The sequence below is a fragment of the Ictalurus punctatus genome, chromosome 24 (genome assembly GCF_001660625.3).
Source record: "Ictalurus punctatus breed USDA103 chromosome 24, Coco_2.0, whole genome shotgun sequence".
NCBI classification, from domain to species: Eukaryota; Metazoa; Chordata; class Actinopteri; order Siluriformes; family Ictaluridae; genus Ictalurus; species Ictalurus punctatus.
The window spans coordinates 21,357,070-21,384,297 of record NC_030439.2 but is presented as its reverse complement, the minus strand read 5'-3'; the positions used below and the strand labels follow the sequence as shown (position 1 = coordinate 21,384,297).

General features: G+C 47.6%; 1 protein-coding gene across 1 annotated transcript; it reads right to left on the bottom strand.

The window, feature by feature from the left end:
• Nucleotides 1-26,618, bottom strand: cdk12 (cyclin-dependent kinase 12). Its single transcript, XM_017454985.3, has 15 exons — nucleotides 25,823-26,618; nucleotides 24,714-25,729; nucleotides 18,411-19,043; nucleotides 18,118-18,324; nucleotides 17,236-17,375; nucleotides 16,969-17,139; nucleotides 16,142-16,331; nucleotides 15,848-15,904; nucleotides 15,656-15,757; nucleotides 15,236-15,313; nucleotides 14,834-14,950; nucleotides 14,496-14,627; nucleotides 14,206-14,405; nucleotides 12,298-12,768; nucleotides 1-664 (listed from the first exon to the last, which is right to left on the bottom strand). Exons 2-15 carry the CDS (start codon nucleotides 25,700-25,702, stop codon nucleotides 306-308), a joined length of 3,846 nt encoding a protein of 1,281 aa, XP_017310474.1. The 5' UTR covers nucleotides 25,703-25,729; nucleotides 25,823-26,618; the 3' UTR covers nucleotides 1-305.
• Between the last annotated feature and the right edge of the window lie 610 nt (nucleotides 26,619-27,228).

The window sequence follows — 27,228 nt, the reverse complement described above, 5'->3', positions numbered from 1 at the left end:
TCTGTCACTCAGCTTCATTTAATAAACAGAAAAAACAAATTATTTACAAAAACATTCTTTTATCCAGTCGCTGTAACTGAAAGTGAAGAAGTCATGATGTTGAGAGACGTATTGTTGTTGTGTTCAGGTTTCGGTCAGGATCCAGTCATATTGAAGAACGGATATAAAGTAAAGCGCGCGTGTGTGTGTGTGTGCGTGTGTGTGTGTGTGTGTGTGTAGAATGAACAGCCTCAGAAGTGTGTGAAGTGTAAAATCCGTGTCGAGGCCAGTCCTGATGAACATTAGACAGAAACAGTAGTTTAGCTTCAGGACTCGCTCTCCTGTCTGTCCTCCCCGCAGGACCCCAGGGTGAAACGGAGGTCCTGGTCACGGGGGTACTGAGCTCCTGCGTTAGCATTAGCACTGTTAGCATCACGTTCAGGCTGGCTGAAGATTAGCACTCCCGGAGAGGAATACGAGGACGGCGGCTGCGTCTCTTTCAGACACTGAGAGTCTGAGGAAGAGGGCTTGCCCTCTGAGCCATGCTGCGAAATGAGCTGCAGGAGCGCAGACGCCACGTCGCCATGAAGATCATCCAACTGGGCAGACGGAGCAGCCGGGGTCGCTGGGTCATGGGTCAGCAGTGGAGCAGGGGTGAGAGGCTTCTCACTGAAGAGGGTCGAGTCTAAAACAACAACCAACAACAATAATAACAACAGTGAGCAAACACTGCATGTGTGGTATGTGTCTGTGTAGTGTGACTGTGATGTAATGTGTGTGGTGTGTGTGTGTGTATCAAAGTCAGCTTTGTCATCTTTAGCATGGCAATGGATAAAAACAAAACACAGTTCCTGCATGAAACTACTATGCAACATGTAGAAGACGTTGACAAGTACGAAAATACACACACACACACACACATCACACTACACACATATTGTTGTACTGCGTGTAGTGTGTGTACGATGTGTGTAGTGTACGATCTGTGTAGTGTGAATGGTGTATGATGTGTGTAGTGTATGATGTGTGTAATGTCTGGTGTGTGTAGTGTGTGTATGATGTGTGTAGTGTGTAATGTATGGTGTATGATGTGTGTAGTGAGTGGTGTGTGTAGTGTGTGTATGATGCGTGTGGTGTGTAGTGAGTGGTGTGTAGTGTATGATGTCTGTAGTTTATGAAGTGTATAGTGTATGGGGTGTGTGTAGTGTAAGATCTGTGTAGTGTGTGGTGTGAATGGTGTATGATCTGTGAAATGTATGATGTGTGGTGTGTGTATATGATGCATGTAGTGCGTGTGTAGTGTGTGGTGTGTATACTGTATGACGTGTATGATGTGTGTAGTGTGTGTGGAGGGTGTAGTGTACGTAGTGTAGTGTAGTGTAGTGTGTGTGGTGTATGATGTGTGTAGTGAATGATGTGTGTAGTGTAGTGTGTGTGGTGTATGATGTGTGTAGTGTATGATGTGTGTAGTGTAGTGTGTGTAGTGTATGATGTGTGTAGTGTATGGTGTGTGTAGTGTATGGTGTGTGTAGTGTATGTGTGTGGTGTATGATGTGTGTAGTGAATGATGTGTGTAGTGTAGTGTGTGTGGTGTATGATGTGTGTAGTGTATGATGTGTGTAGTGTATGGTGTGTGTAGTGTATGGTGTGTGTAGTGTATGTGTGTGGTGTATGATGTGTGTAGTGAATGATGTGTGTAGTGTAGTGTGTGTGGTGTATGATGTGTGTAATGTATGGAGTGTGTAGTGAATGATGTGTGTGGTGTATGATGTCTGTAGTGAATGATGTGTGTAGTGTAGTGTGTGTGGTGTATGATGTGTGTAGTGTATGTGTGTGGTGTATGATGTGTGTAATGTATGGTGTGTGTAGTGAATGACGTGTGTAGTGTAGTGTATGGTGTGTGTAGTGAATGATGTGTGTAGTGTATGGAGTGTGTAGTGTATGATGTGTGTAGTGTGTGTGGTGTATGATGTCTGTAGTGAATGATGTGTGTAGTGTAGTGTGTGTGGTGTATGTGTTTAGTGTAGTGTATGTGTGTAGTGAATGATGTGTGTAGTGTAGTGTATGATGTGTGTAGTGTGTGATGTGAGTGATTATAAGAGACAGTGATGTCTGTGCACCTCTTCACCAGCAGATGGAGACAGAGAAAGGGTTAATTTATTATTTAAACACAGCAGTTTAACTCTGCCACAATACCCACTCCTACTAACTCATAACCACACCTACTACCCACTCCTACTAACTCATAACCACACCTACTACCCACTCCTACTAATTCATACCCACTCCTACTACCCACTCCTACTAACTCATAACCACACCTACTACCCACCCCTATTAACTCATAACCACTCCTACTACCCACCCCTACTAACTCATAACCACACCTACTACCCACCCCTACTAACTCATACCCACTCCTACTACCCACCCCTACTAACTCATAACCACACCTACTACCCACCCCTACTAACTCATACCCACTCCTACTACCCACCCCTACTAACTCATAACCACTCCTACTACCCACTCCTACTAACTCATAACCACTCCTACTACCCACCCCTACTAACTCATAACCACACCTACTACCCACTCCTACTAACTCATAACCACACCTACTACCCACTCCTACTAATTCATACCCACTCCTACTACCCACTCCTACTAACTCATAACCACACCTACTACCCACCCCTATTAACTCATAACCACTCCTACTACCCACCCCTACTAACTCATAACCACTCCTACTACCCACTCCTACTAACTCATAACCACACCTACTACCCACCCCTACTAACTCATAACCACACCTACTACCCACCCCTACTAACTCATAACCACTCCTACTACCCACCCCTACTAACTCATAACCACTCCTACTACCCACTCCTACTAACTCATAACCACACCTACTACCCACCCCTACTAACTCATAACCACACCTACTACCCACTCCTACTAACTCATAACCACTCCTACTACCCACCCCTACTAACTCATAACCACACCTACTACCCACTCCTACTAACTCATAACCACACCTACTACCCACTCCTACTAATTCATACCCACTCCTACTACCCACTCCTACTAACTCATAACCACACCTACTACCCACCCCTATTAACTCATAACCACTCCTACTACCCACCCCTACTAACTCATAACCACACCTACTACCCACCCCTACTAACTCATACCCACTCCTACTACCCACCCCTACTAACTCATAACCACACCTACTACCCACCCCTACTAACTCATACCCACTCCTACTACCCACCCCTACTAACTCATACCCACTCCTACTACCCACCCCTACTAACTCATAACCACTCCTACTACCCACCCCTACTAACTCATAACCACACCTACTACCCACTCCTACTAACTCATAACCACTCCTACTACCCACCCCTACTAACTCATAACCACACCTACTACCCACTCCTACTAACTCATAACCACACCTACTACCCACTCCTACTAATTCATACCCACTCCTACTACCCACTCCTACTAACTCATACCCACTCCTACTACCCACTCCTACTAACTCATAACCACACCCACTACCCACTCCTACTAACTCATAACCACTCCTACTACCCACCCCTACTAACTCATAACCACACCTACTACCCACCCCTACTAACTCATACCCACACCTACTACCCACCCCTACTAACTCATAACCACACCTACTACCCACCCCTACTAACTCATAACCACACCTACTACCCACCCCTACTAACTCATAACCACACCTACTACCCACCCCTACTAACTCATAACCACACCTACTACCCACTCCTACTAACTCATAACCACACCTACTACCCACTCCTACTAACTCATAACCACTCCTACTACCCACCCCTACTAACTCATACCCACACCTACTACCCACCCCTACTAACTCATAACCACACCCACTACCCACTCCTACTAACTCATAACCACTCCTACTACCCACCCCTACTAACTCATACCCACACCTACTACCCACCCCTACTAACTCATAACCACTCCTACTACCCACTCCTACTAACTCATACCCACTCCTACTACCCACCCCTACTAACTCATAACCACTCCTACTACCCACCCCTACTAACTCATACCCACACCTACTACCCACCCCTACTAACTCATAACCACTCCTACTACCCACCCCTACTAACTCATACCCACACCTACTACCCACCCCTACTAACTCATAACCACTCCTACTACCCACTCCTACTAACTCATACCCACTCCTACTACCCACCCCTACTAACTCATAACCACTCCTACTACCCACCCCTACTAACTCATAACCACACCTACTACCCACCCCTACTAACTCATAACCACACCTACTACCCACCCCTACTAACTCATACCCACCCCTACTAACTCATAACCACACCTACTACCCACCCCTACTAACTCATAACCACACCCACTACCCACTCCTACTAACTCATAACCACTCCTACTACCCACTCCTACTAACTCATACCCACTCCTACTACCCACCCCTACTAACTCATAACCACACCTACTACCCACCCCTACTAACTCATAACCACTCCTACTACCCACTCCTACTAACTCATAACCACTCCTACTACCCACCCCTACTAACTCAACCACTCCTACTACCCACCCCTACTAACTCATAACCACACCTACTACCCACCCCTACTAACTCATAACCACTCCTACTACCCACTCCTACTAACTCATAACCACTCCTACTACCCACCCCTACTAACTCATACCCACACCCACTACCCACTCCTACTAACTCATAACCACACCTACTACCCACCCCTACTAACTCATAACCACTCCTACTACCCACTCCTACTAACTCATAACCACTCCTACTACCCACCCCTACTAACTCATAACCACTCCTACTACCCACTCCTACTAACTCATACCCACACCTACTACCCACCCCTATTAACTCATAACCACTCCTACTACCCACCCCTACTAACTCATAACCACTCCTACTACCCACCCCTACTAACTCAACCACTCCTACTACCCACCCCTACTAACTCATAACCACACCTACTACCCACCCCTACTAACTCATACCCACACCTACTACCCACCCCTATTAACTCATAACCACACCTACTACCCACCCCTACTAACTCATACCCACACCTACTACCCACCCCTACTAACTCATAACCACTCCTACTACCCACTCCTACTAACTCATAACCACTCCTACTACCCACTCCTACTAACTCATACCCACACCTACTACCCACCCCTATTAACTCATAACCACTCCTACTACCCACCCCTACTAACTCATAACCACACCTACTACCCACCCCTACTAACTCATACCCACACCTACTACCCACCCCTACTAACTCATAACCACTCCTACTACCCACCCCTACTAACTCATAACCACTCCTACTACCCACCCCTATTAACTCATAACCACACCTACTACCCACCCCTACTAACTCATAACCACTCCTACTACCCACCCCTATTAACTCATAACCACTCCTACTACCCACCCCTACTAACTCAACCACTCCTACTACCCACCCCTACTAACTCATAACCACTCCTACTACCCACCCCTACTAACTCATAACCACACCTACTACCCACCCCTACTAACTCATAACCACACCTACTACCCACCCCTACTAACTCATAACCACTCCTACTACCCACTCCTACTAACTCATACCCACACCTACTACCCACCCCTATTAACTCATAACCACTCCTACTACCCACCCCTACTAACTCATAACCACACCTACTACCCACCCCTACTAACTCATACCCACACCTACTACCCACCCCTACTAACTCATACCCACTCCTACTACCCACTCCTACTAACTCATAACCACTCCTACTACCCACTCCTACTAACTCATAACCACACCTACTACCCACCCCTACTAACTCATAACCACTCCTACTACCCACCCCTACTAACTCATAACCACACCTACTACCCACCCCTACTAACTCATACCCACACCTACTACCCACCCCTACTAACTCATACCCACTCCTACTACCCACTCCTACTAACTCATAACCACTCCTACTACCCACTCCTACTAACTCATAACCACACCTACTACCCACCCCTACTAACTCATAACCACTCCTACTACCCACCCCTACTAACTCATAACCACACCTACTACCCACCCCTACTAACTCATACCCACACCTACTACCCACCCCTATTAACTCATAACCACTCCTACTACCCACCCCTACTAACTCATAACCACACCCACTACCCACTCCTACTAACTCATAACCACACCCACTACCCACTCCTACTAACTCATAACCACTCCTACTACCCACCCCTACTAACTCATAACCACACCTACTACCCACCCCTACTAACTCATAACCACTCCTACTACCCACCCCTACTAACTCATACCCACACCTACTACCCACCCCTACTAACTCATAACCACTCCTACTACCCACCCCTACTAACTCATAACCACACCTACTACCCACCCCTACTAACTCATAACCACACCTACTACCCACCCCTATTAACTCATAACCACTCCTACTACCCACTCCTACTAACTCATACCCACTCCTACTACCCACCCCTACTAACTCATAACCACACCTACTACCCACCCCTACTAACTCATAACCACTCCTACTACCCACCCCTACTAACTCATAACCACACCTACTACCCACCCCTACTAACTCATAACCACACCTACTACCCACCCCTATTAACTCATAACCACTCCTACTACCCACCCCTACTAACTCATAACCACACCTACTACCCACCCCTACTAACTCATACCCACACCTACTACCCACCCCTACTAACTCATACCCACTCCTACTACCCACCCCTACTAACTCATACCCACTCCTACTACCCACCCCTACTAACTCATACCCACTCCTACTACCCACCCCTATTAACTCATAACCACACCTACTACCCACCCCTACTAACTCATACCCACACCTACTACCCACCCCTACTAACTCATAACCACACCTACTACCCACTCCTACTAACTCATAACCACACCCACTACCCACTCCTACTAACTCATAACCACTCCTACTACCCACCCCTACTAACTCATAACCACTCCTACTACCCACCCCTACTAACTCATAACCACACCTACTACCCACCCCTACTAACTCATACCCACTCCTACTACCCACTCCTACTAACTCATACCCACTCCTACTACCCACTCCTACTAACTCATAACCACTCCTACTACCCACTCCTACTAACTCAACCACTCCTACTACCCACCCCTACTAACTCATACCCACTCCTACTACCCACCCCTACTAACTCATAACCACACCTACTACCCACTCCTACTAACTCATACCCACTCCTACTACCCACCCCTATTAACTCATAACCACACCTACTACCCACTCCTACTAACTCATAACCACACCTACTACCCACTCCTACTAGCTCATACCCACTCCTACTACCCACCCCTACTAACTCATAACCACTCCTACTACCCACTCCTACTAACTCAACCACTCCTACTACCCACCCCTACTAACTCATACCCACTCCTACTACCCACCCCTACTAACTCATAACCACACCTACTACCCACTCCTACTAACTCATACCCACTCCTACTACCCACCCCTATTAACTCATAACCACACCTACTACCCACTCCTACTAACTCATAACCACACCTACTACCCACCCCTACTAGCTCATACCCACTCCTACTACCCACCCCTACTAACTCATAACCACTCCTACTAGCTCATACCCACTCCTACTAGCTCGTCAAAGTGTGCATATAATAGTAATTACTGCCTAATAACACTTATGTTCAGTTATAAGATAGTTAGTCATAAGGTTCTGTTCAAACCTGTGTGTTTATACAGCTGCAGCTCGAGCTGCTGGTCGAGCTGCTGGTCCTCACTAATGCTAACACTAATCACCGTAGGCTCTGAGGCGGAGCTTTGCATATATGGGTGGGAATGATGGGCAGGGCTCAAGGAATAAAAGAAATCATTCAAATCAGATTCAGCGACCTATTTAAACTTTAAAGGCCTGGTCCTGTATCACCTACTGCCCCTTTAGACTCTCACTCAGTTTCACACTTGAATCAGTTTAAACACACAACCCTGAGACAGAGAACTTCTGAGAACTCTCCAGTGTTAGTGTAGTGATGATTTACACACCACTGAGGGGCGGAACAATGACATGCCAATAAGTACAGTCCCCTCCAAAACTATTGGAACAGCAAGGTCAATTCATGTGATCGAGATGAAAAGATGAATATGAGAAGATAGATCAGGATTTCAGTTTTTATTTCCTGGTGTTTACATCTAGACGTAAAACACAGAACCTCCTGTATCAGACAACCAATTATTATGTGAGCAAAAGTATAGGAACAGAGCGGTCCTGAAGTAAATGAGAGTAAATAACACTTGATATTCAGTTGCGTATCTGTTACTCGCAGTAACTGCATCACTCCTGCGACTCGCTGACACCAAACCGCTGTTTCTTCTTCTGTGAAGCTTCTCCAGGTTTCTACTGCAGATCCTTTCAGCCATGACGCTACCTCCACCTTGTTTCACAGATGAGCTTGTATGTTCTGGATCATGATCAGATCCTTTCTTTCTCCACACTTTGGTCTTTCCATCACTTTGGTAGAGGTTCATGTCGGTTCAGGACGTTTGTGGATCATCTCTGTATTTCTTTGTGAATTCCAGTCTGGATTTCTGACTCTTACTGCTGATGAGTGGTTTACATCTTGTGGTATGTCCTCTATATTTCTGCTCTCCAAGTCTTCTTCCAATGCTGGATGGTGATACAATCACTCTGCCCTGGGGAGGTCGCTGATGATGTCACTGACTTATATTCGGGTTTTTCTTCACAGCTCTCACAATGTTTGTTATCGGCAGCTGTTTTCCCTGGCCGACCCGTTCGGCGTCTGTTCCTCAGCACACCAGCGGTTTCTTTCTTTTTCAGGACATTCCAGATTGTTGTACTGGTTATACCCAATGTCTGTGCAGTGCCTCTGAATGATTTTCCCTCTTTTCATCAGCTTCAGAATGGCTCGCTCTTCTCCCATAGACAGCTCCCTGATCGTCATGTTGGTTTGTCCTTTTTAACAACAAATGCAGTCTTCACAGGTGAAACTGAAGGTTAAAACCATGAGTAGATGTTCAGAGCTATGTGTTGTTTAAACAATCTATGTAACAGCACCTGGGGAGCAAGAAACACCTGGCAGCCCTGTGTTCCAATATTTTCGCTCACCTCCAAATTGTGTTGTCTGATACAAGATGTGCTATGTCGTTTAACACGTCTACATATAAATACCAGAAAATCAAATCTGAAATTCTAAACTCTTCTCACCTCCATCTTTTGATCTCAAACCCAAATGTCTACAACCTAAAAAAAAAAGAACAAAAAAAAAAAAGGAATTGGCCTTGCTGTTCCAAGTTTCAGTGGCAACTAAAAACCTACCAAAAAACCCACAAAACCTACAAATAAAAACCGTACTCCATATTTAAATCAGTAAGAAGTGCTGTTGAAATGTATCAGAGATATTCTTTATTATAAACGATATTTTATAACATTTATTATAAATTCTCATTTATATTATAAAATATATTTCAAATATTTAAAATGATTATCATCATCATCAGGTCTGATCAGAGAAAAACAAAGTAATGGAATAGAAATAATAAGTGAAGCTGTTAAAAATAAATAAATAAACAAGCTTCACTTAATAAAGCTCCACTTCACTGAAATTTACCCACTGTACCTAATAAAATGACCACTTCCCATCGTCATGTACTGATTAATGGAATAAAACCTCATCCTGTTTTCTAATGTCGTTTTAACGATCTAATGAACGGAATCCCGGTCTCGTGATTTATTCCGCTGTTCTACAGGTTTCTGTAAGACGAGAGAGGAATAAGAGAAGTGATGAACGTGAACATCACCAACCCTCACGCCGGTCTCTAACTGACCCACATCACTTCCTGTACACCACACCTTCCCATTTCATTCTAATATTTACAGCAGGAGGAGTTCGGAGTCTGAAGCTCCGCTGACTTCACACAGGAGATCAGATTAAACATTAACGCTCAGAATAAACACACACACACCAGGTGAGAGAACTGTAATAAAGTGTTAACACGGAGACTCCGCAGGACTGAGACTCAGGCGTCTAATCCAGTCTACACCCAGTATCCTCCTTAGAGCTTAGAAAAAAGTATACATTATTAATAAAACAATTATTGCACAAAATAAATAGAATGTATTAATGATTGTTTTTTTTTATAGATTAAAAAAAATTCTATACAAATTTAACACAAATAACTTCTTATAAACAAATGAATTTATAATTTGTTACTTATGAATAAATTAAAACCATTAAATAAAATCTTATTTTAAATGAAATTATTTTTTAAAAATGACTACTAAACTGTAATATTACTGAGTAACAGTTCTTTTTCTGTCTAAATAAAACACTGCTCAGATTAAAATATCTTATTAGAAAATAAATTGAGTTATTATGAATATCAAATGATTACACATTATAAATAAAATAATTTCAGTTTTCTTTAAACTACAAGATGAATATATTTAGAACAGTTTTATTATTTTAATGATGTAATTTTTATCTACACCTCATTAGTGGTGAAATTACAGTATTATGATGCGTTATTTTTTTATTTATAAGAAATTCATATTGTTTACCATAAGCAATACATTCTTTAATGTAAATGTTTTAATTACAAGTTTATTTTATTTACAGTAAGTAATCTTTTGTACAGTAAATGATCAGTAAGAGAGACAGCGCCCTCCCGAGGCGTCTCCCTGTTACTGCAGCGTTACTCTGTCAGAACTCACCGCACCTCAGATTTATTTCATAACGCTTTGGATTTTCATAAAACTCTTGATGTCAGTGCAGTGAAAATAATGACGAGGTGAAAACAATGAAATGAAAAAAGAAGGAAAGGAAAAAGAAAGACATGCTGTTCGTGTTTCGCTCATAATTTATTCAACGTGTGACCGCTGAAGGCCGAGAGCACATACTGTGACACCAGGTTCTCTCTCTCTCTCTCACACACACACACACACCCCCCAAACCCAGAAAAAAACACAACACAGATGAAAATCAGGAGGCGCACTGCGACAGAGGAAACGTAACGTATATAATCCTCCACACCCCTGATCATAACCCCAGTGCAGACGTGAGGGATTAGAAACATGTTATTAAACAGTAATAAACACTGGACTGTGTGATCAGTGCTCCTGCTCGCTCACTTTAGTGAATAATGACGAGAGACACCACCAGAACGTTAGTGCTCCATTACTCCTTTATTCTTACATGCACCTTGAGGGTTAATAACGGTCCGATCTCACACTAACACACCGGATCAGATCTGACCGCGTTCACAGCTCCACTGATGTAGTGTGTGTGAGAGAGTGTGTGTTCCTGTATCGTCGGTTTTCTCTGCGCTCACAGGAGCACACCCCAAAGCATCTTCATTTTTCTGCTAATTTTATGCAAATTGATCTGCTCCAAATGACTGGTTATAGAAGACAACCCTGTAGCAGCGAAGGGGAGTTACAGCCCTTACTGAATCGGAATGTAAATATCAATCATGTAAAGATGGGCCCGGCTCTAACTCTACGCTCACTTTAAATAAAGTTCTGGACAGGTCACGCCCACAAGTGTGACGAGACTCGTCGGCTGCCGGTGTGAACGTGGTGCACCTCTAGCTTGGGTTCACTTGTAAGGAAAAAGCTCATGGAGGTCAGTTTCAGTGTGATTGAGCTCGTTAACGTGGCCTTAACGAGGATATCGAGATGACCGAGAGGCACGATGAGAAACGCTGACATGACATGAATGACGACATGGGAAGATGCAGCACATGACAACGGAGACATGTCTTGTGTGTGTATTTGTTCCCATAAAAAAAAAAAAACCTCAACACTGACTTTATAAATTGAAACGTACGGCATTAAAAACTTACTGAAAAGTGAAAAATAAGGATTTGAAACAAACAAACTTTGATTTATTTTATATTTCTTCAGCGCGTCACTTCTACTGCTGGAACAACAAAAAAAAACAAACAAAAATAATGAGAAACATCTCAAAATATACAATCGCTCTGATAAAGAGGAGATTTAACACTACGAGGAGCCACACGAGGAAGCTCCCCAAACTGCTTTGGCCAATCACAGCCCTCGGTTTGCTTTGAGCCACGCCCCCTAGAGAGTAAACTCAGACTTGCCCTTGCAGTCGGTGCCAGAAAGGGAGGCGGAGCTGCTTCTCGTCACCGCCCCGTCCGACTGGACGCCGTTGCTCTCCTCGCCTTGATCCACCCCCTGGGGCGGAGCTTTTATCAGCTGGCTCAGGAGAAGTGCGAGGAGGCCGGTGGTGTCATCTGAGGGTGGGGCTTCTGGGGGAGGTGCCTCGGGTTGAGGAGCTTCAGCAGGAGGAGGTGGAGGAGGAGGAGCCGGCACGCTATTGGACGCCTGAATGAGAGACGAGAGGGTGTGGCTGAGCAGCTCCAGCTGTTGGGTGGAGTCAGCATCTGGGGCGGAGTCAGGGACAGGAAGTGAGGAGGAGGAGGAGGAGGAAAAGGAAGCAAGGAGATGCTCAGCCATTTGAGGGAGAGTGAGACGGTCGGTTTGACCCTGCAGCAGGTTCAACAGCACGGCCATCTCCGTCTGATTCAGCTGATCAGCTACTGCACCCAGACCTGCACGCACACACAGAAGGTTGGTAGAGATCCATCTATAGTGCTGCTTGAAAGTTTGTGAACCCTTCAGAATGTTCTATATTTCTGCATGAATGTGATCTAAAACATCATCAGATTTTCACACTAGTCTCAAAAGTAGATAAAGAGAACCCACTCAAACAAACGAGACAAAAATATTATACTTGGTGCAATATTACATCTCTCACATTGTCTAATGATAATGTTCATGAGTGCACCATCAGGAGAACACTGAACAACGATGGTGTGCGTGGCAGGGCTGCAAGGAGAAAGCCTCCGCTCTCCAAAAAGAACACTGCTGGAGAAAGCCTCCGCTCTCCAAAAAGAACACTGCTGCACATCTGCAGTTCGTTAAAGATCACGCGGACGAGCCAGAAGACTACTGGAAAAATGTTCTGCGGACGGAGGAGACCAAAATAAGAATATTTTGGTTTAAATGAGAAGAGTTATGTTTGGAAAAGGAAAACACTGCATTCTGGCAGAAGAACCTTCTCCCATCTGTGAAACATGCTGGTGGTAGTGTCAGGGTTTGGACCCGTTTTGCTGCATCTGGACCAGGACGACTCGCCATCACTGATGGAACAATGAATCTGAATGATACCAGCGAACTCTAACGGAAAATATCAGGACATCTGTCCATGAACTGAATCTGAAGAGAAAGTGGGTCATACAGCAAGACAACGATCCTAAACACACGAGTCGTTCTACCAAAGAACAGTTACAGAAGAATAAAGATAATGTTTTGGAACGTCCGAGTCAAAGTCCTGACCTTAATCCAGTAGAAATGTTGTGGAAGATCCTGAAGCGAGCAGTTCATGTGAGGAAACACACCAACATCCCAGAGCTGAAGCTGTTCTGTACTGAGGAACAGGCTGAAACTCCTCCGAGCCGATGGGCAGGACTGATCAACACTTACCCCAAACAGTTTTTATGGCATTTGGCAGACGCCCTTATCCAGAGCGACTTACATTTATCTCATTTATACACCGGACCAATTGAGGGTTAACTGGGCCTTGCCCAAGGGCCCAACAGCCAATAGCTTGGCAGTGCTGGGGGTTGAACTCCTGACATTCTGATCAGTAAAACCCAGAGCCTTGAACCAGTGAGCACCACTGCCCCGTTCATCTGCAGTTATTGCTGCACAAGGGGGTCACACCAGATACTGAAAGCAAAGGTGCACATACTTTTGCCACTCACAGATATGTAATATTGGATCATTTTCCTCAATAAATAAATGACCGAGTATGATATTTCTGTCTCATTTGTTTAATCGGGTTCTCTTTATCTACGTTTAGGACGTGTGTGAAAATCTGATGATGTTTTGGATCATATTTATGCAGAAATATAGAAAATTCTAAAAGGTTCACAAACTTTCAAGCACCACTGCACATGATAGAAGTGTGTGGGTGAGATACACACCCGTGAGGTCAGTGTGTGTGGTGGGGGGAGGAGGAGGAGAGGAGCTGGGTGCTGATTGGCTGTTCTCTCGGCTGGCTGTGCTCCCCGCATCCTTCTGCTGCCCTGCTTTCTGAACAGGTGCGTCCTCTGTCAGCCCACTCTGCCTCTGTCTCCGCCTCTTCTTACTCCACAACTCATGACAGTCCTGCCAGCGAGGCAAACTACACACACACACACACACACACACACAGTGTAAATAAGTAGTCATTAGTCGTGAATGTATTTTCCTGTGGAACATTGAGGACACTCACTCTGGAGGTGCCATCTTATTGGGGTCAACATCACAGAGGAAACCGCTCGCCAGTGCCTGCTCTGCTGTACACCGGCGTGAGGGGTCAAGGGTCAACATACGGTCAAACAGGTCCAGCGCTGGAGAGGGCAAACTGAGTGAGAGAGAGAGAGAGAATTAATTATAATATATTACTATCATCACAGATATTTAGAGTTAATTACACCATATACAAAATGACCTGTATAACAGTCAGAGCTAATAAACAGGATAATACCCCACACCAAACAACACGGGGCAGCAGAGGTGCGGAGAAGCTACATTACTGAACCTCTCTCTCTCACACACACGTGAACTCACAAGGAGAACTCCTCTCGCAAGCGGCGTCTGTACTGCTTCTTGGGCTTCATGGTGTTGAAGTAGGGTAGTTTAATAACGTCGGGCCAAGCTGCAGGACACGGACTGCCACACAGACGACTGCCACACACACACAATCATACAGTGCACAACAGGATACACACAGTATGAATATTAACATCCAGAATGTGTTGTAAACAGATACACATATGAACAGGAGACACATTTATAGTAGTTAAGTCTGGTTCAGACTACAGGTGTGCATCTTCCAGGTTTTTACTTTCATACAGGTGTGAGTGAGCGGACTACGCTAGTTAACACGACTGTGTGGTCCTATGTGATTATGACCAAAAGTACGTGCACCCCCGACCGTGTGTGTGAGAGCTCGAACACAGTAACACAGACCTGATGAGCTCGAGCTGTAGCAGCTCCTGATTAGCCTGGAAAATGGGCTTCTTTGTGAAGAGCTCTCCCAGAATGCACCTGGACAGTGTGGAAAGTAAACACAGTGTTTGGAGTAAAGGAAGCACACTAGTGCATAGTGAGAGTTCGCCCCCTAGTGGCAGTCATGTAGAGCTTGCATTTTGCTCAGGGATGAGATACTATATGAAGCAGTCGGCTACATGTGGACTTCTTTATTATTTTTAGCATCGTCATCATCACGTATTTATTAATAAAGCACATTACATTGAAATAAAAACAAATCAGAGTGCTTGAAGCCCTGAAAAGATAAATTATGACACCCACAAGGTTGTGCGAGAGTGAAGGAGGATGAGAAAATCAGAACATGTGTGTGTGTGTGTGTGTGTGTGTGTGTGTGTGTACCCGCAGCTCCAGACGTCAATGGCAGGTGTGTATCTCTCCTCCCCCAGCAACAGCTCAGGTGGGCGGTACCACAGTGTGATCACCTTATTGGTGTACGGCCGACTGGAAACAACCAACCAGAGATGGGTTCAACAACACACACACACACCATAAAGTATCGTATATAAAAATCAGTGATTAAACTGAGCTCACCTTTCCTCAGAGTTATACAGACGCGCCAAACCGAAATCAGCCAGCTTTATCTGTCCACTGAAAGAGAGAGAGAGAGAGAGGGAATGAGAAAGAGGGAGGGAGGGAGAGAGGGATTATTTATGTGTCTTTGCATGTACAATAGTTAGCTTTAACACACCTGATTAATCTCATCATTACATTAATACTAAAAGTGAGTGTGTGTATGAGTGACTGTGTGTGTGTGTGTGTGTGTGTGTGTGTGTGTGTGTGTGTGTGTGTGAGAGAGAGAGAGAGAGAGTATATATGTGTATATACCTGTTGTTGAGCAGGATGTTGGAACACTTGATGTCTCTGTGCAGGAAGTTCTTCTTGTGACAGTAGTCCAGTCCCTCCATCAGCTGCCTCATGAAGCTGCGGATGTGTTCGTGTGAGAATGAGACGAGGCCCGACTCCAACAGCCCCATCAGGTCATGGTCCATGTACTCGAACACCAGGTAGAAAGCTCCTATACCCCACACACACACACACACACACACCAGTCAAATACATCACTTGTTTACAGCGGGTTGTTTTTTGTTTGTCTTAAACAATAAATGATCTATATCACAACAACTATTTTTTGCATAACAAATTTTCTGGGAAAAAAAGAAAAGAAACCAATCACATGGCCAGAAATTAACTTTAAACTTCTTTAGCCAATGAAACGGTGTCCTGGTTTAGATCAGCCTGTCGTTTCTCACTGTTAGTGAGCTCTAGAAAGGAAATGACCGTATTTAGACCAGCTGTCATGACGCTAGAGGGAATGAGCTTTCCAACCACACCAAACACTCGCTGTCTTTAAGAGAGATATCTGGCTGAAAAATACTAACCTGTGACAAAGCAAAATATAATACCGCATTTTATATGCAAAATTTGCCTGCGTGTCACGTCTTCATTAAAATGTAGACACCCGAAAGGTTTACGTGTACAGATAGGAACAGGAGGAGGACTGCTGCGGCTTTTTAAACAAAGCTCTGCAGAAAGATTTACAGGTGAGCAACAGGACATCAGGCATCCTACAGTACAACTAAATCATGTGAGCGGGAGATCTCTTACTGTCAGCTGCGCGTGTGTGTGTATGCGCGTATGCCTGGCATACTGACCTTTGTCCTTTTTGAAGTCGAGTGCGTCCTGCTTGTCGGTGACGATCTCCTTCATGTTCACCACGCTGCGGTGGTTCAGCTGTCTGAGGATTTTAATCTCCCGGATGGCGGTGATGGGGAAGCCCTCCTTCTCATTATCCAAACGCACCTTCTTCAGAGCCACCAGCTCACCTACACACACACACACACACACACACACACACACATATATTTACTTCCTTATACCAAACACGTACAGAGCTCACCGCACATTACACACTTGCACACCTGTGTCCTTGTCCTTGGCTTTATACACCTGGCCGTACGTTCCTTCCCCGATGATGCCGATGATGTCGAACTTGTCCACGCAGCGTTTCCCCCAGTCGATCTGGGTTTGTCTCTTCTCACCAAAACGAGGAGAGCAGAACCTACACACACACACATTATTAGTAAGTATTGTAGCTCTGGGCTGTGTGTATAAATGGGTGTGTCTGCACAAAGCATGGGTTTTAAGACTCTACTGGGACAGCATTAGTTTCTCCGTTCTTCCTGTCATCCTGTATGTTTGCTGGAAGACGGGTTTATCTACAGAATGCTACATCATCTGCAACTTGTTCACACTTCCTGATGCTTTCGCTGTCATGGAGTATACTTACCTCCGCTAAAAACACAACAACGACGAACGAATCTATGAACAACAGTTTAGCAAGTTTCTAAATAATTTACCGCCATGTGGTCTTTGGATAACTTTTCCACCGATGAAGGTGAGAGCTCTGCAGGTGTTCATCAGGTGGATGTTTTCGTTATGGACAGGATCCATGTTGGCTCTAAAGACTTCGACTAAGCAGCCAACCGGACTTTTGGAAATCTAAACGAAGCTAAGCAGAAGCAAAAGCAAACTAACCGCTACGAGTGCTGACTAGCTCGCTAACTAGTAACACAGCTAGCTGACGTTAGCAAAAGAACAGTACCGACGATGTGACTGACGAATCTATCCACTATTTTAACATTCTGTTAAAGTGAAGAATGCCAATGAACTGAAATTGTACTACAAAGCTAGTTAACATCAACGCTAACATAACATAAAAAGAGAAAAAACCTGTGTCTGAAAATAAACAGGAAGTGTTAGCTCACGTAGAATTTCTGCTCCAGGTTCATCCACACACTTACTTTGGTCTCTTCTTGTAGGTGGGCTGTACAGGAGGTGGGGCTTCTTGCACAGGTGAAAGGGGCGGAGGCGAATCCCCTCCAGGTAGTAAAGGCGGGAGAGGCAAGTCACTAAGGAGGCGTGGCCTAACATCTTTCTCCTTCTCTTTGTCCTTTTCTTTCTCTCGTTCTTTCCTTGAGGTACGGTGAGTGGGCGTGGCCTTCTTCGGACTGAGAATTTAAACATGCATTAAAGAGATTCTTACACACTTCTTACACGTGTGTGTGTGTGTGTGTGTGTGTGTGTGTGTACTCACCTATCCCTGCAGTCTCCCAGTAGTACTGGTGGTAGAGGGAGGGGCGGAAGGGTGGAGGTTTTGATTTGCGTGGTTTTGTGGGCAGGGCTTTTGGACTGAGGTGGCGGGACTGAAGATGTAGGCAGAGCTGAAGAAGGAAGTGGAGGCGGAGAGTTTAGAGGAAGTGGTGGTGGTGAATTTAAAGGCAGCGGCGGTGGGGAGTTTAAAGGAAGCGGGGGTGGAGAATTGAAAGGAAGCGGGGGCGGGGAATTTGCAGGAAGTGGAGGAGGGGGCGGTGCTACATCTGTTACTTCTGATATGATTGGATTCGGAGCTAGAGGAGTCGGCTCAGGTGTTGGGGGCGGAGCCGACTCCGGCTCCACCTTCTGGTCTTGAGGTTGAGAAGGCGGGGTTGCGGCCGCCCGAGCTGCCGCTGCGGCTTGACGTTCTTTCTTCCGACGTGTAAGCTCCGCCCCCAGGCTTGATGAGATGGGCAGGCGGGAGGATGAAGGGGAGCGGCTGGCCGGGCGGCTCCTGGAGGCAGCGCTCCCGCTGGCTCCTCCCTGGGAAGAGTGTTTCTTGCTGCGCGAGTGTGAAGAGGACCGACGAGAGGATGAGTACAGAGGAGAGCGACTGCGTGACCGGATTGAGCGCCTGAAAAAACAAAACCAGACTCAAACATTTCATAAATTATAGCACCATCCTAAACACAACAACAAAGAAACACCTTTAAAGTCTTTTTTAAAATTTATTTATTCTATGCAAATCTCGAATGCTAATTATCTAATAATCTAACTTGATTAATCGGGTATCGGCAGGTAGGTTCCGCCTAACGTTATCGTTATCAGTATCATCCACTGTCGCTCCACCTCGAGTACACACGTCACTTATCCCTGTGTGAAACTAACAGAATTACTACACACCTCCTACTACACCCGGTGATGTCATCACCGGGGCCGAGTTTAATCTCCAGAGTGTAATTAGAAATAAACAGCAGGAGGGAGCTCCAGCGTCGTCTCGGCATGGGATAAAGTTTGTGCACATCATGATGACGATGTGAGGATTGAAGACCGAAGTGACCGGATGTGACGGAGATGTTAAAGCGCGCGTAATAACATTCATATTTCTCTTTTTAAAGTAAATGAAATGACTACTGTGCAGTGTGCAGAATGAAATCATGAGCATGGCCGATACACCGATGATAATAAGCGTTTAAATTTTATGCCCGTTTTTATAAATTCCCTTATTTCCAGTGTTCATTTTTGTAGTATATTAAATAAAAAGGATTATTAATCTCAGGTTACGATATCTCAGAAAAATGCAAAGTGACATCATTTATTGACATTGCATCATCGTATCGCCCCGCCCTAACATCAGAACTCATCATAATCGTTATTTCTCCCACATGGCCTATGGCAGTATTCTGCATGTGGTGGTGTATGGAGGTGTTCAAAATATGGCAGTGTTCGGCGTGATGCGGTGTTCGGCTGGTGGCAGTGTGCGGTGTATGGGGTGTGGCGGTGTGCAGTGTATGGCGGTGTATGGCGGTGTATGGCGGTGTATGGCGGTGTATGGCGCGTGGCCGTGTGCGGCGCGTGGCCGTGTGCGGCGCGTGGCCGTGTGCGGCGCGTGGCCGTGTATAGCGCGTGGCCGTGTATAGCGCGTGGCCGTGTATAGCGCGTGGCCGTGTGCGTTGTATAGCACGTGGCTGTGTGCGGTGTATAGTTTGTGGCTGTGTGCGGTGTATAGCGCGTGGCTGTGTATAGCATGTGGCCGTGTGCGGTGTACAGTGTGTGGCCATGTGCGGCGTGTGGCCGTGTATGGCGCGTGGCCGTGTGCGGTGTACAGTGTGTGGCGGTGTATAGCGCGTGGCCGTGTGCGGTGTATAGCGTGTGGCCGTGTGCGGTGTATAGCGTGTGGCCGTGTGCGGTGTACAGCGTGTGGCCGTGTGCGGTGTACAGTGTGTGGCCGTGTGCGGCGCATAGCGCGTGGCCGTGGGCGGCGTATAGCGCGTGGCCGTGGGCGGCGTATAGCGCGTGGCCGTGGGCGGCGTATAGCGCGTGGCCGTGTATAGCGCGTGACCGCGTGACCGCGCGGCCGCGTATAGCGTGCGGCCGTGTATAGCGTGCGGCCGTGTGCGGTGTATAGCGTGCGGCCCTGTGCGGTGTATAGCGTGCGGCCCTGTGCGGTGTATAGCGTGCGGCCCTGTGCGGTGTATAGCGTGCGGCCCTGTGCGGTGTATAGCGTGCGGCCCTGTGCGGTGTATAGCGTGCGGCCCTGTGCGGCGTATAGCGTGCGGCCCTGTGCGGCGTATAGCGTGCGGCCCTGTGCGGTGTATAGCGTGCGGCCATGTGCGGTGTATAGCGTGCGGCCCTGTGCGGTGTATAGCGTGCGGCCCTGTGCGGTGTATAGCGTGCGGCCCTGTGCGGTGTATAGCGTGCGGCCCTGTGCGGTGTATAGCGTGCGGCCATGTGCGGTGTATAGCGTGCGGCCCTGTGCGGTGTATAGCGTGCGGCCATGTATAGTGTGCGGCCGTGTATAGCCGTGTATAGTGTGCGGCCGTGTATAGCGGTGTATAGCGTGCGGCCGTGTATAGCGTGCGGCCGTGTATAGCCGTGTATAGCGTGCGGCCGTGTATAGCGGTGTATAGCGTGCGGCCGTGTATAGTGTGCGGCCGTGTATAGTGTGCGGCCGTGTATAGCCGTGTATAGTGTGCGGCCGTGTATAGCCGTGTATAGTGTGCGGCCGTGTATAGCCGTGTATAGTGTGCGGCCGTGTATAGCCGTGTATAGTGTGCGGCCGTGTATAGCCGTGTATAGTGTGCGGCCGTGTATAGTGTGCGGCCGTGTACAGTGTGCGGCCGTGTATAGTGGTGTGCGTTGTATGGCGTGTGGCCGTGTACAGTGTGTGGCCGTGTATAGTGTGTGGCGGGGTGCCTTGTATGGCGTGTGGCGGTGTATAGTGTGTGGCGGTGTGCGTTGTATTTTTTTTTGAAAAAAAAAAACGGCGTGTGGCCGTGTATAGTGTGCGGCCGTGTATAGTGTGCGGCCGTGTATAGTGTGCGGCCGTGTATAGTGTGCGGCTGTGTATAGTGTGCGGCCGTGTATAGTGGTGTGTATAGTGTGTGGCGGTGTGCGTTGTATGGCGTGTGGTGGTGTACAGTGTGTGGCCGTGTATAGTGTGTGGCCATGTGCAGTGTATAGTGTGCGGCCATGTATAGTGTGCGGCCGTGTATAGTGTGCAGCCGTGTATAGTGTGCGGCGGTGTGCGTTGTATAGTGTGTGGGCGTGTGGCGGTGTATAGTGTGTGGCCGTGTGCGGTGTATAGTGTGTGGCCGTGTGCGGTGTGTGGTGGTGTGCGTTGTATGGCGTGTGGCCGTGTATAGTGTGGCCGTGTATGGCGTGTGGCGCTGTATGGCGTGTGGCGGTGTGCGGTGTATAGTGTGTGGTGTATAGTGTGTGGCCGTGTACAGTGTGTGGCCGTGTACAGTGTGTGGCCGTGTATAGCGTGTGGCGGGGTGCGTTGTATGGCGTGTGGCAGTGTATAGCGTGTGGCGGTGCATGGCCGCGTATAGTGTGTGGTGGTGTACAGTGTGTGGCCGTGTACAGCGTGTGGCCGTGTATATTGTGTGCAGTGCATAGTGTGTGGCCGTGTGCGGTGCATAGTGTGTGGCCGTGTGCGGTGTATAGTGTGTGGCCGTGTGCGGTGTATAGTGTGTGGCCGTGTATAGTGTGTGGCCGTGTATAGTGTGTGGCCGTGTGCGGTGTATAGTGTGTGGCCATGTAGTGTGTGGCCGCGTGCGGTGTATACTGTGTGGCCGTGTATAGTGTGTAGCCGTGTAAAGTTTGAGGCCGTGTATAGTGTGTGGCCGTGTGCGGTGTATAGTGTGTGGCCGTGTGCGGTGTATAGTGTGTGGCCGTGTGCGGCGTATAGTGTGTGGCCGTGTGCGGTGTATAGTGTGTGGCCGTGTGCGGTGTATAGTGTGTGGCCGTGTGCGGTGTATAGTGTGTGGCCGTGTGCGGTGTATAGTGTGTGGCCGTGTGCGGTGTATAGTGTGTGGCCGTGTAGTGTGTAGCCGCGTGCGGTGTATAGTGTGTGGCCGCGTGCGGTGTATAGTGTGTGGCCGCGTGCGGTGTATAGTGTGTGGCCGCGTGCGGTGTATAGTGTGTGGCCGTGTGCGGTGTATAGTGTGTGGCCGTGTATAGTTTGTGGCCGTGTATAGTTTGAGGCCGTGTGCGGTGTATAGTGTGTGGCCGTGTATAGTGTGTGGCCGTGTGCGGTGTATAGTGTGTGGCCGTGTGCGGTGTATAGTGTGTGGCCGTGTATAGTGTGTGGCCGTGTGCGGTGTATAGTGTGTGGCCGTGTGCGGTGTATAGTGTGTGGCCGTGTGCGGTGTATAGTGTGTGGCCGTGTGCGGTGTATAGTGTGTGGCCGTGTGCGGTGTATAGTGTGTGGCCGTGTATAGTTTGTGGCCGTGTATAGTTTGTGGCCGTGTATAGTTTGTGGCCGTGTGCGGTGTATAGTGTGTGGCCGTGTATAGTTTGTGGCCGTGTGCGGTGTATAGTGTGTGGCCGTGTATAGTGTGTGGCCGTGTGCGGTGTATAGTGTGTGGCCGTGTATAGTGTGTGGCCGTGTGCGGTGTATAGTGTGTGGCCGTGTATAGTGTGTGGCCGTGTATAGTGTGTGGCCGTGTGCGGTGTATAGTGTGTGGCCGTGTGCGGTGTATAGTGTGTGGCCGTGTGCGGTGTATAGTGTGTGGCCGTGTATAGTGTGTGGCCGTGTATAGTGTGTGGCCGTGTATAGTGTGTGGCCGTGTATAGTGTGTGGCCGTGTATAGTGTGTGGCCGTGTGCGGTGTATAGTGTGTGGCCGTGTGCGGTGTATAGTGTGTGGCCGTGTATAGTGTGTGGCCGTGTATAGTTTGTGGCCGTGTATAGTTTGTGGCCGTGTGCGGTGTATAGTGTGTGGCCGTGTATAGTGTGTGGCCGTGTGCGGTGTATAGTGTGTGGCCGCGTGCGGTGTATAGTGTGTGGCCGTGTGCGGTGTATAGTGTGTGGCCGCGTGCGGTGTATAGTGTGTGGCCGTGTGCGGTGTATAGTGTGTGGCCGCGTGCGGTGTATAGTGTGTGGCCGCGTGCGGTGTATAGTGTGTGGCCGCGTGCGGTGTATAGTGTGTGGCCGCGTGCGGTGTATAGTGTGTGGCCGCGTGCGGTGTATAGTGTGTGGCCGTGTATAGTGTGTGGCCGTGTATAGTTTGTGGCTGTGGGCGGTGTATAGTGTGTGGCCGTGTATAGTGTGTGGCCGTGTATAGTTTGTGGCCGTGTATAGTTTGTGGCTGTGTGCGGTGTATAGTGTGTGGCCGTGTATAGTGTGTGGCCGTGTATAGTGTGTGGCCGTGTATAGTGTGTGGCCGTGTATAGTGTGTGGCTGTGTATAGTGTGTGGCCGTGTGCGGTGTATAGTGTGTGGCCGTGTGCGGTGTATAGTGTGTGGCCGTGTGCGGTGTATAGCGTGTGGCCGTGTGCGGTGTATAGTGTGTGGCCGTGTATAGTGTGTGGCCGTGTATAGTGTGTGGCCGTGTGCTGTGTATAGCGTGTGGCCGTGTGCGGTGTATAGTGTGTGGCCGTGTATAGTGTGTGGCCGTGTGCGGTGTATAGTGTGTGGCCGTGTGCGGTGTATAGCGTGTGGCCGTGTGCGGTGTATAGCGTGTGGCCGTGTATAGTGTGTGGCCGTGTGCGGTGTATAGTGTGCGACCGTGTATAATGTGTAGCCGTGTGTGGTGTATAGTGTGTGGCTGTCTGCGGTGTATAGCGTGTGCGGTGTATAGTGTGCGACCGTGTATAATGTGTAGCCGTGTGTGGTGTATAGTGTGTGGCCGTGTGCGGTGTATAGTGTGCGGCCGTGTGCGGTGTATAGTGTGCGGCCGTGTATAATGTGTGGCCGTGTGCGGTGTATAGTGTGTGGCCGTGTGCGGTGTATAGTGTGTGGCCGTGTGCGGTGTATAGTGTGTGGCCGTGTGCGGTGTATAGTGTGTGGCCGTGTGTGGTGTATAGTGTGTGGCCGTGTGCGGTGTATAGTGTGTGGCCGTGTGCGGTGTATAGTGTGTGGCCGTGTGCGGTGTATAGTGTGTGGCCGTGTGCGGTGTATAGTGTGCGGCCGTGTGCAGCGTGTAGTGTGCGGCCGAGTATAGTGTGTGGCCGTATGCGGCATATAGTGTGCGGCCGTGTGCGGCCGTGTGCGGCGTATAGTGTGTGGCGGTGTGTGCTAGGCGCGTGGGGGTGAAAGTTCAGTGGTGTACTGCTGTAAGGTGTTTATGGCGGTACTCACCGGGACACTGGACTGGTGCTGCAGGAGCGTCTGGTTCCATACGGACTCCCGTCCCGGTCGTAGCTGGAGGATCTCCGGCGTGAGTACGGACTCTCGGACCTCTGCCTGCTACGGCGGGAGCTGTCCCGGTACGGACTCGGGGTGTTCGCACGGCGCCGGGACAAGTACCCGTCCTCTGGATCCACGGGGGAGGAGGCGGTGACGGAGACACCACCACCGGCCCCGGTTCGAGACGAGCCACCTTTCCGGGTTTTGGACACCTTGCGGTGGCTGCGGTCCGAATGCTCGCGCTCGTGTTCGTGCTCGGCCTTGTTACGGTGCGAGCGGTGAGACGACCGGTGGGACAAATCGTGAGATTCTTTGCTTTTACTTTTCTGTGACGTGGAGCTCGAGGACTCGGCTAACTGAAGAGCAACGGAGGACGAATGCGACTCTGCGGGTGCGCGCCTCAAACCCGAGTCGCCCTCCGGACGAGAGACGCCGACAGCGGAAGCGAGCTTGTCTCTGCCTTTCCTCTTTGCGTCTTTTCCGTCTCGGCCGTCCATCTTCCTCGTCTTGCCGTCTCTGTCCGTGTCGTCGCCCGACTCCCGGACCCGGTGCGGGTCTTTGGACTTTTTCCTTGAGCGTTTGCGTTTATGAGTTCGGATCTCTTTGTTATGGTACAGCTCATCCTGCGGTTTCTCGGCCGGTGGTCCGGGAGGGTCCAGGAACTCGTCCGAGTCAGAACTTATGTCATCGTATTCCACCAAGGGCTTAATGGAGACGACAGGGGGCTCCACCGGAGAGTCTGCCCGGCTGCCATATTTGGACGGTTTGTGGCGTTTGTTGTGCTTCGACGATGATGAAGAAGAAGAGGAGGACGATGAGGATCCCGTAGATTTGGTCTGATGAAGCCTGGAGTCGGCGTTTCCGGTGGATGCCGTCGTTTGTTGTTTATATTCAGGTTCCGACTTCCGCTTGGTGACATGATGTCGGGCCGAGCCAGGCATGCCTTATTCCGCCGACCACGGTCCCTTCTGGGGAAAGAATAAAAACACAAACACACTGAAACACGCGCACACACACACACACACCACCAGCACTGTGCACTTTAATGGAGTTTAGCTCACAGAGTTAGCGCTGCTCACGGCTTTATCCGGAACTCATCCCCGGCCAACTTCTTCTGCAGCGCGTGCCTCTTCTCTTCTGATCTTACAAAAATAACACCAATGAAACATAAATCTTTTTAAACTTATTTATCAATCTCTCTTTCGTTCAAAATTATGTCTCTTGCAGCTTGACGGAGAAAAAAAAAACCCAAAAACAATGTAAGGACACTGCGTACTTTCTCCTCGCCTTGTTTAGCTAGCTAGCCGTGCTAAGCTAAGCTAGCCAGCTAGCGAGCGAGCTTTAAAAAAAAAAAAAAAAAAAAAACACAAAACGATGAAAGGACAAAAGTCTCCTTTTTCAATTATTTATCCTTTTCCGTGCACAGAGCTTTTGGATTTTAATCTTTTAAAGATTCAGAAACGAATAGAAATCCATCATACATGGACAAATGTTTCACTAAACTGGAAAAAAAAAACTTGCAAGCCGGTTTAGTTCTGTTTACATGTTTCGCTTTTAATATTTCTCAGTAATATCTTTATCAGTTTTTTATATTTAACGGAAATAATCATATATTCGTGTGCAGAATTGATTCCAGTTTATTTTTTAGAAGCTCTGAAAGGAAACCAGGCCGATATTTAGGGCGATGTTCGTGGATTTAAAGAAACGCTCCACCGCCCCTTCGCTTTACGAGCCCGAAGTGGCCATTGTTGCTAAGCTGACAACTGCGCGTTCTCGCTGCCTGTGTGCGCGCTCACGCCGATACAATACAGCTCGCGCGTAGCTACGACGGAACTGACGTTTGGCGCATGCGCCGTTTTCGAAAATATATACAAGTATATTTGTATGTATATATATCATTTTAATCTAAGTATATATGTTGTTACAATGGAATAACGATATCTTTACCAGTCCTACTGTGTCAAAATTTATTTAGAATGAAAACAATATATACATCCGTTGAATTTATAAAAATCCAGAAGTGCAGGCAGGTTAGGTTAAAGTGTTGCTAGGCGACAACCAATCAGATCATTAATAGTCCCTTCTTTGCGCTCTGGGATTGGCTGCTGTCGCTGATTGTTCTTCCTAATATTTTTCTTGTATTTCTTTATAATTTCATTCTTATAATGAAGCAAAATAATTATTGTTGTTGATGTTTAAAGATTTAGGCTTATTGGCGCACTTTATTATTATTATTTTCTATACATTGTTATTCTAATAAACTCCGACGACGCAGTGGAAAAAGCAGCTACACAGTAAATGTGTGTATGAGTTGATTCAACCATCTGCGAAACCAAACCGGTTTATATTTCTGACCAAACAGGAAGTGAAAAGCTCAGCGTTGCCATGTTGGTGGAAAATCCACCCAGTGCATGTGCTAATTTAAAAGAATATGAGCTATAAACACTTATAAACAATAAAATAAAGA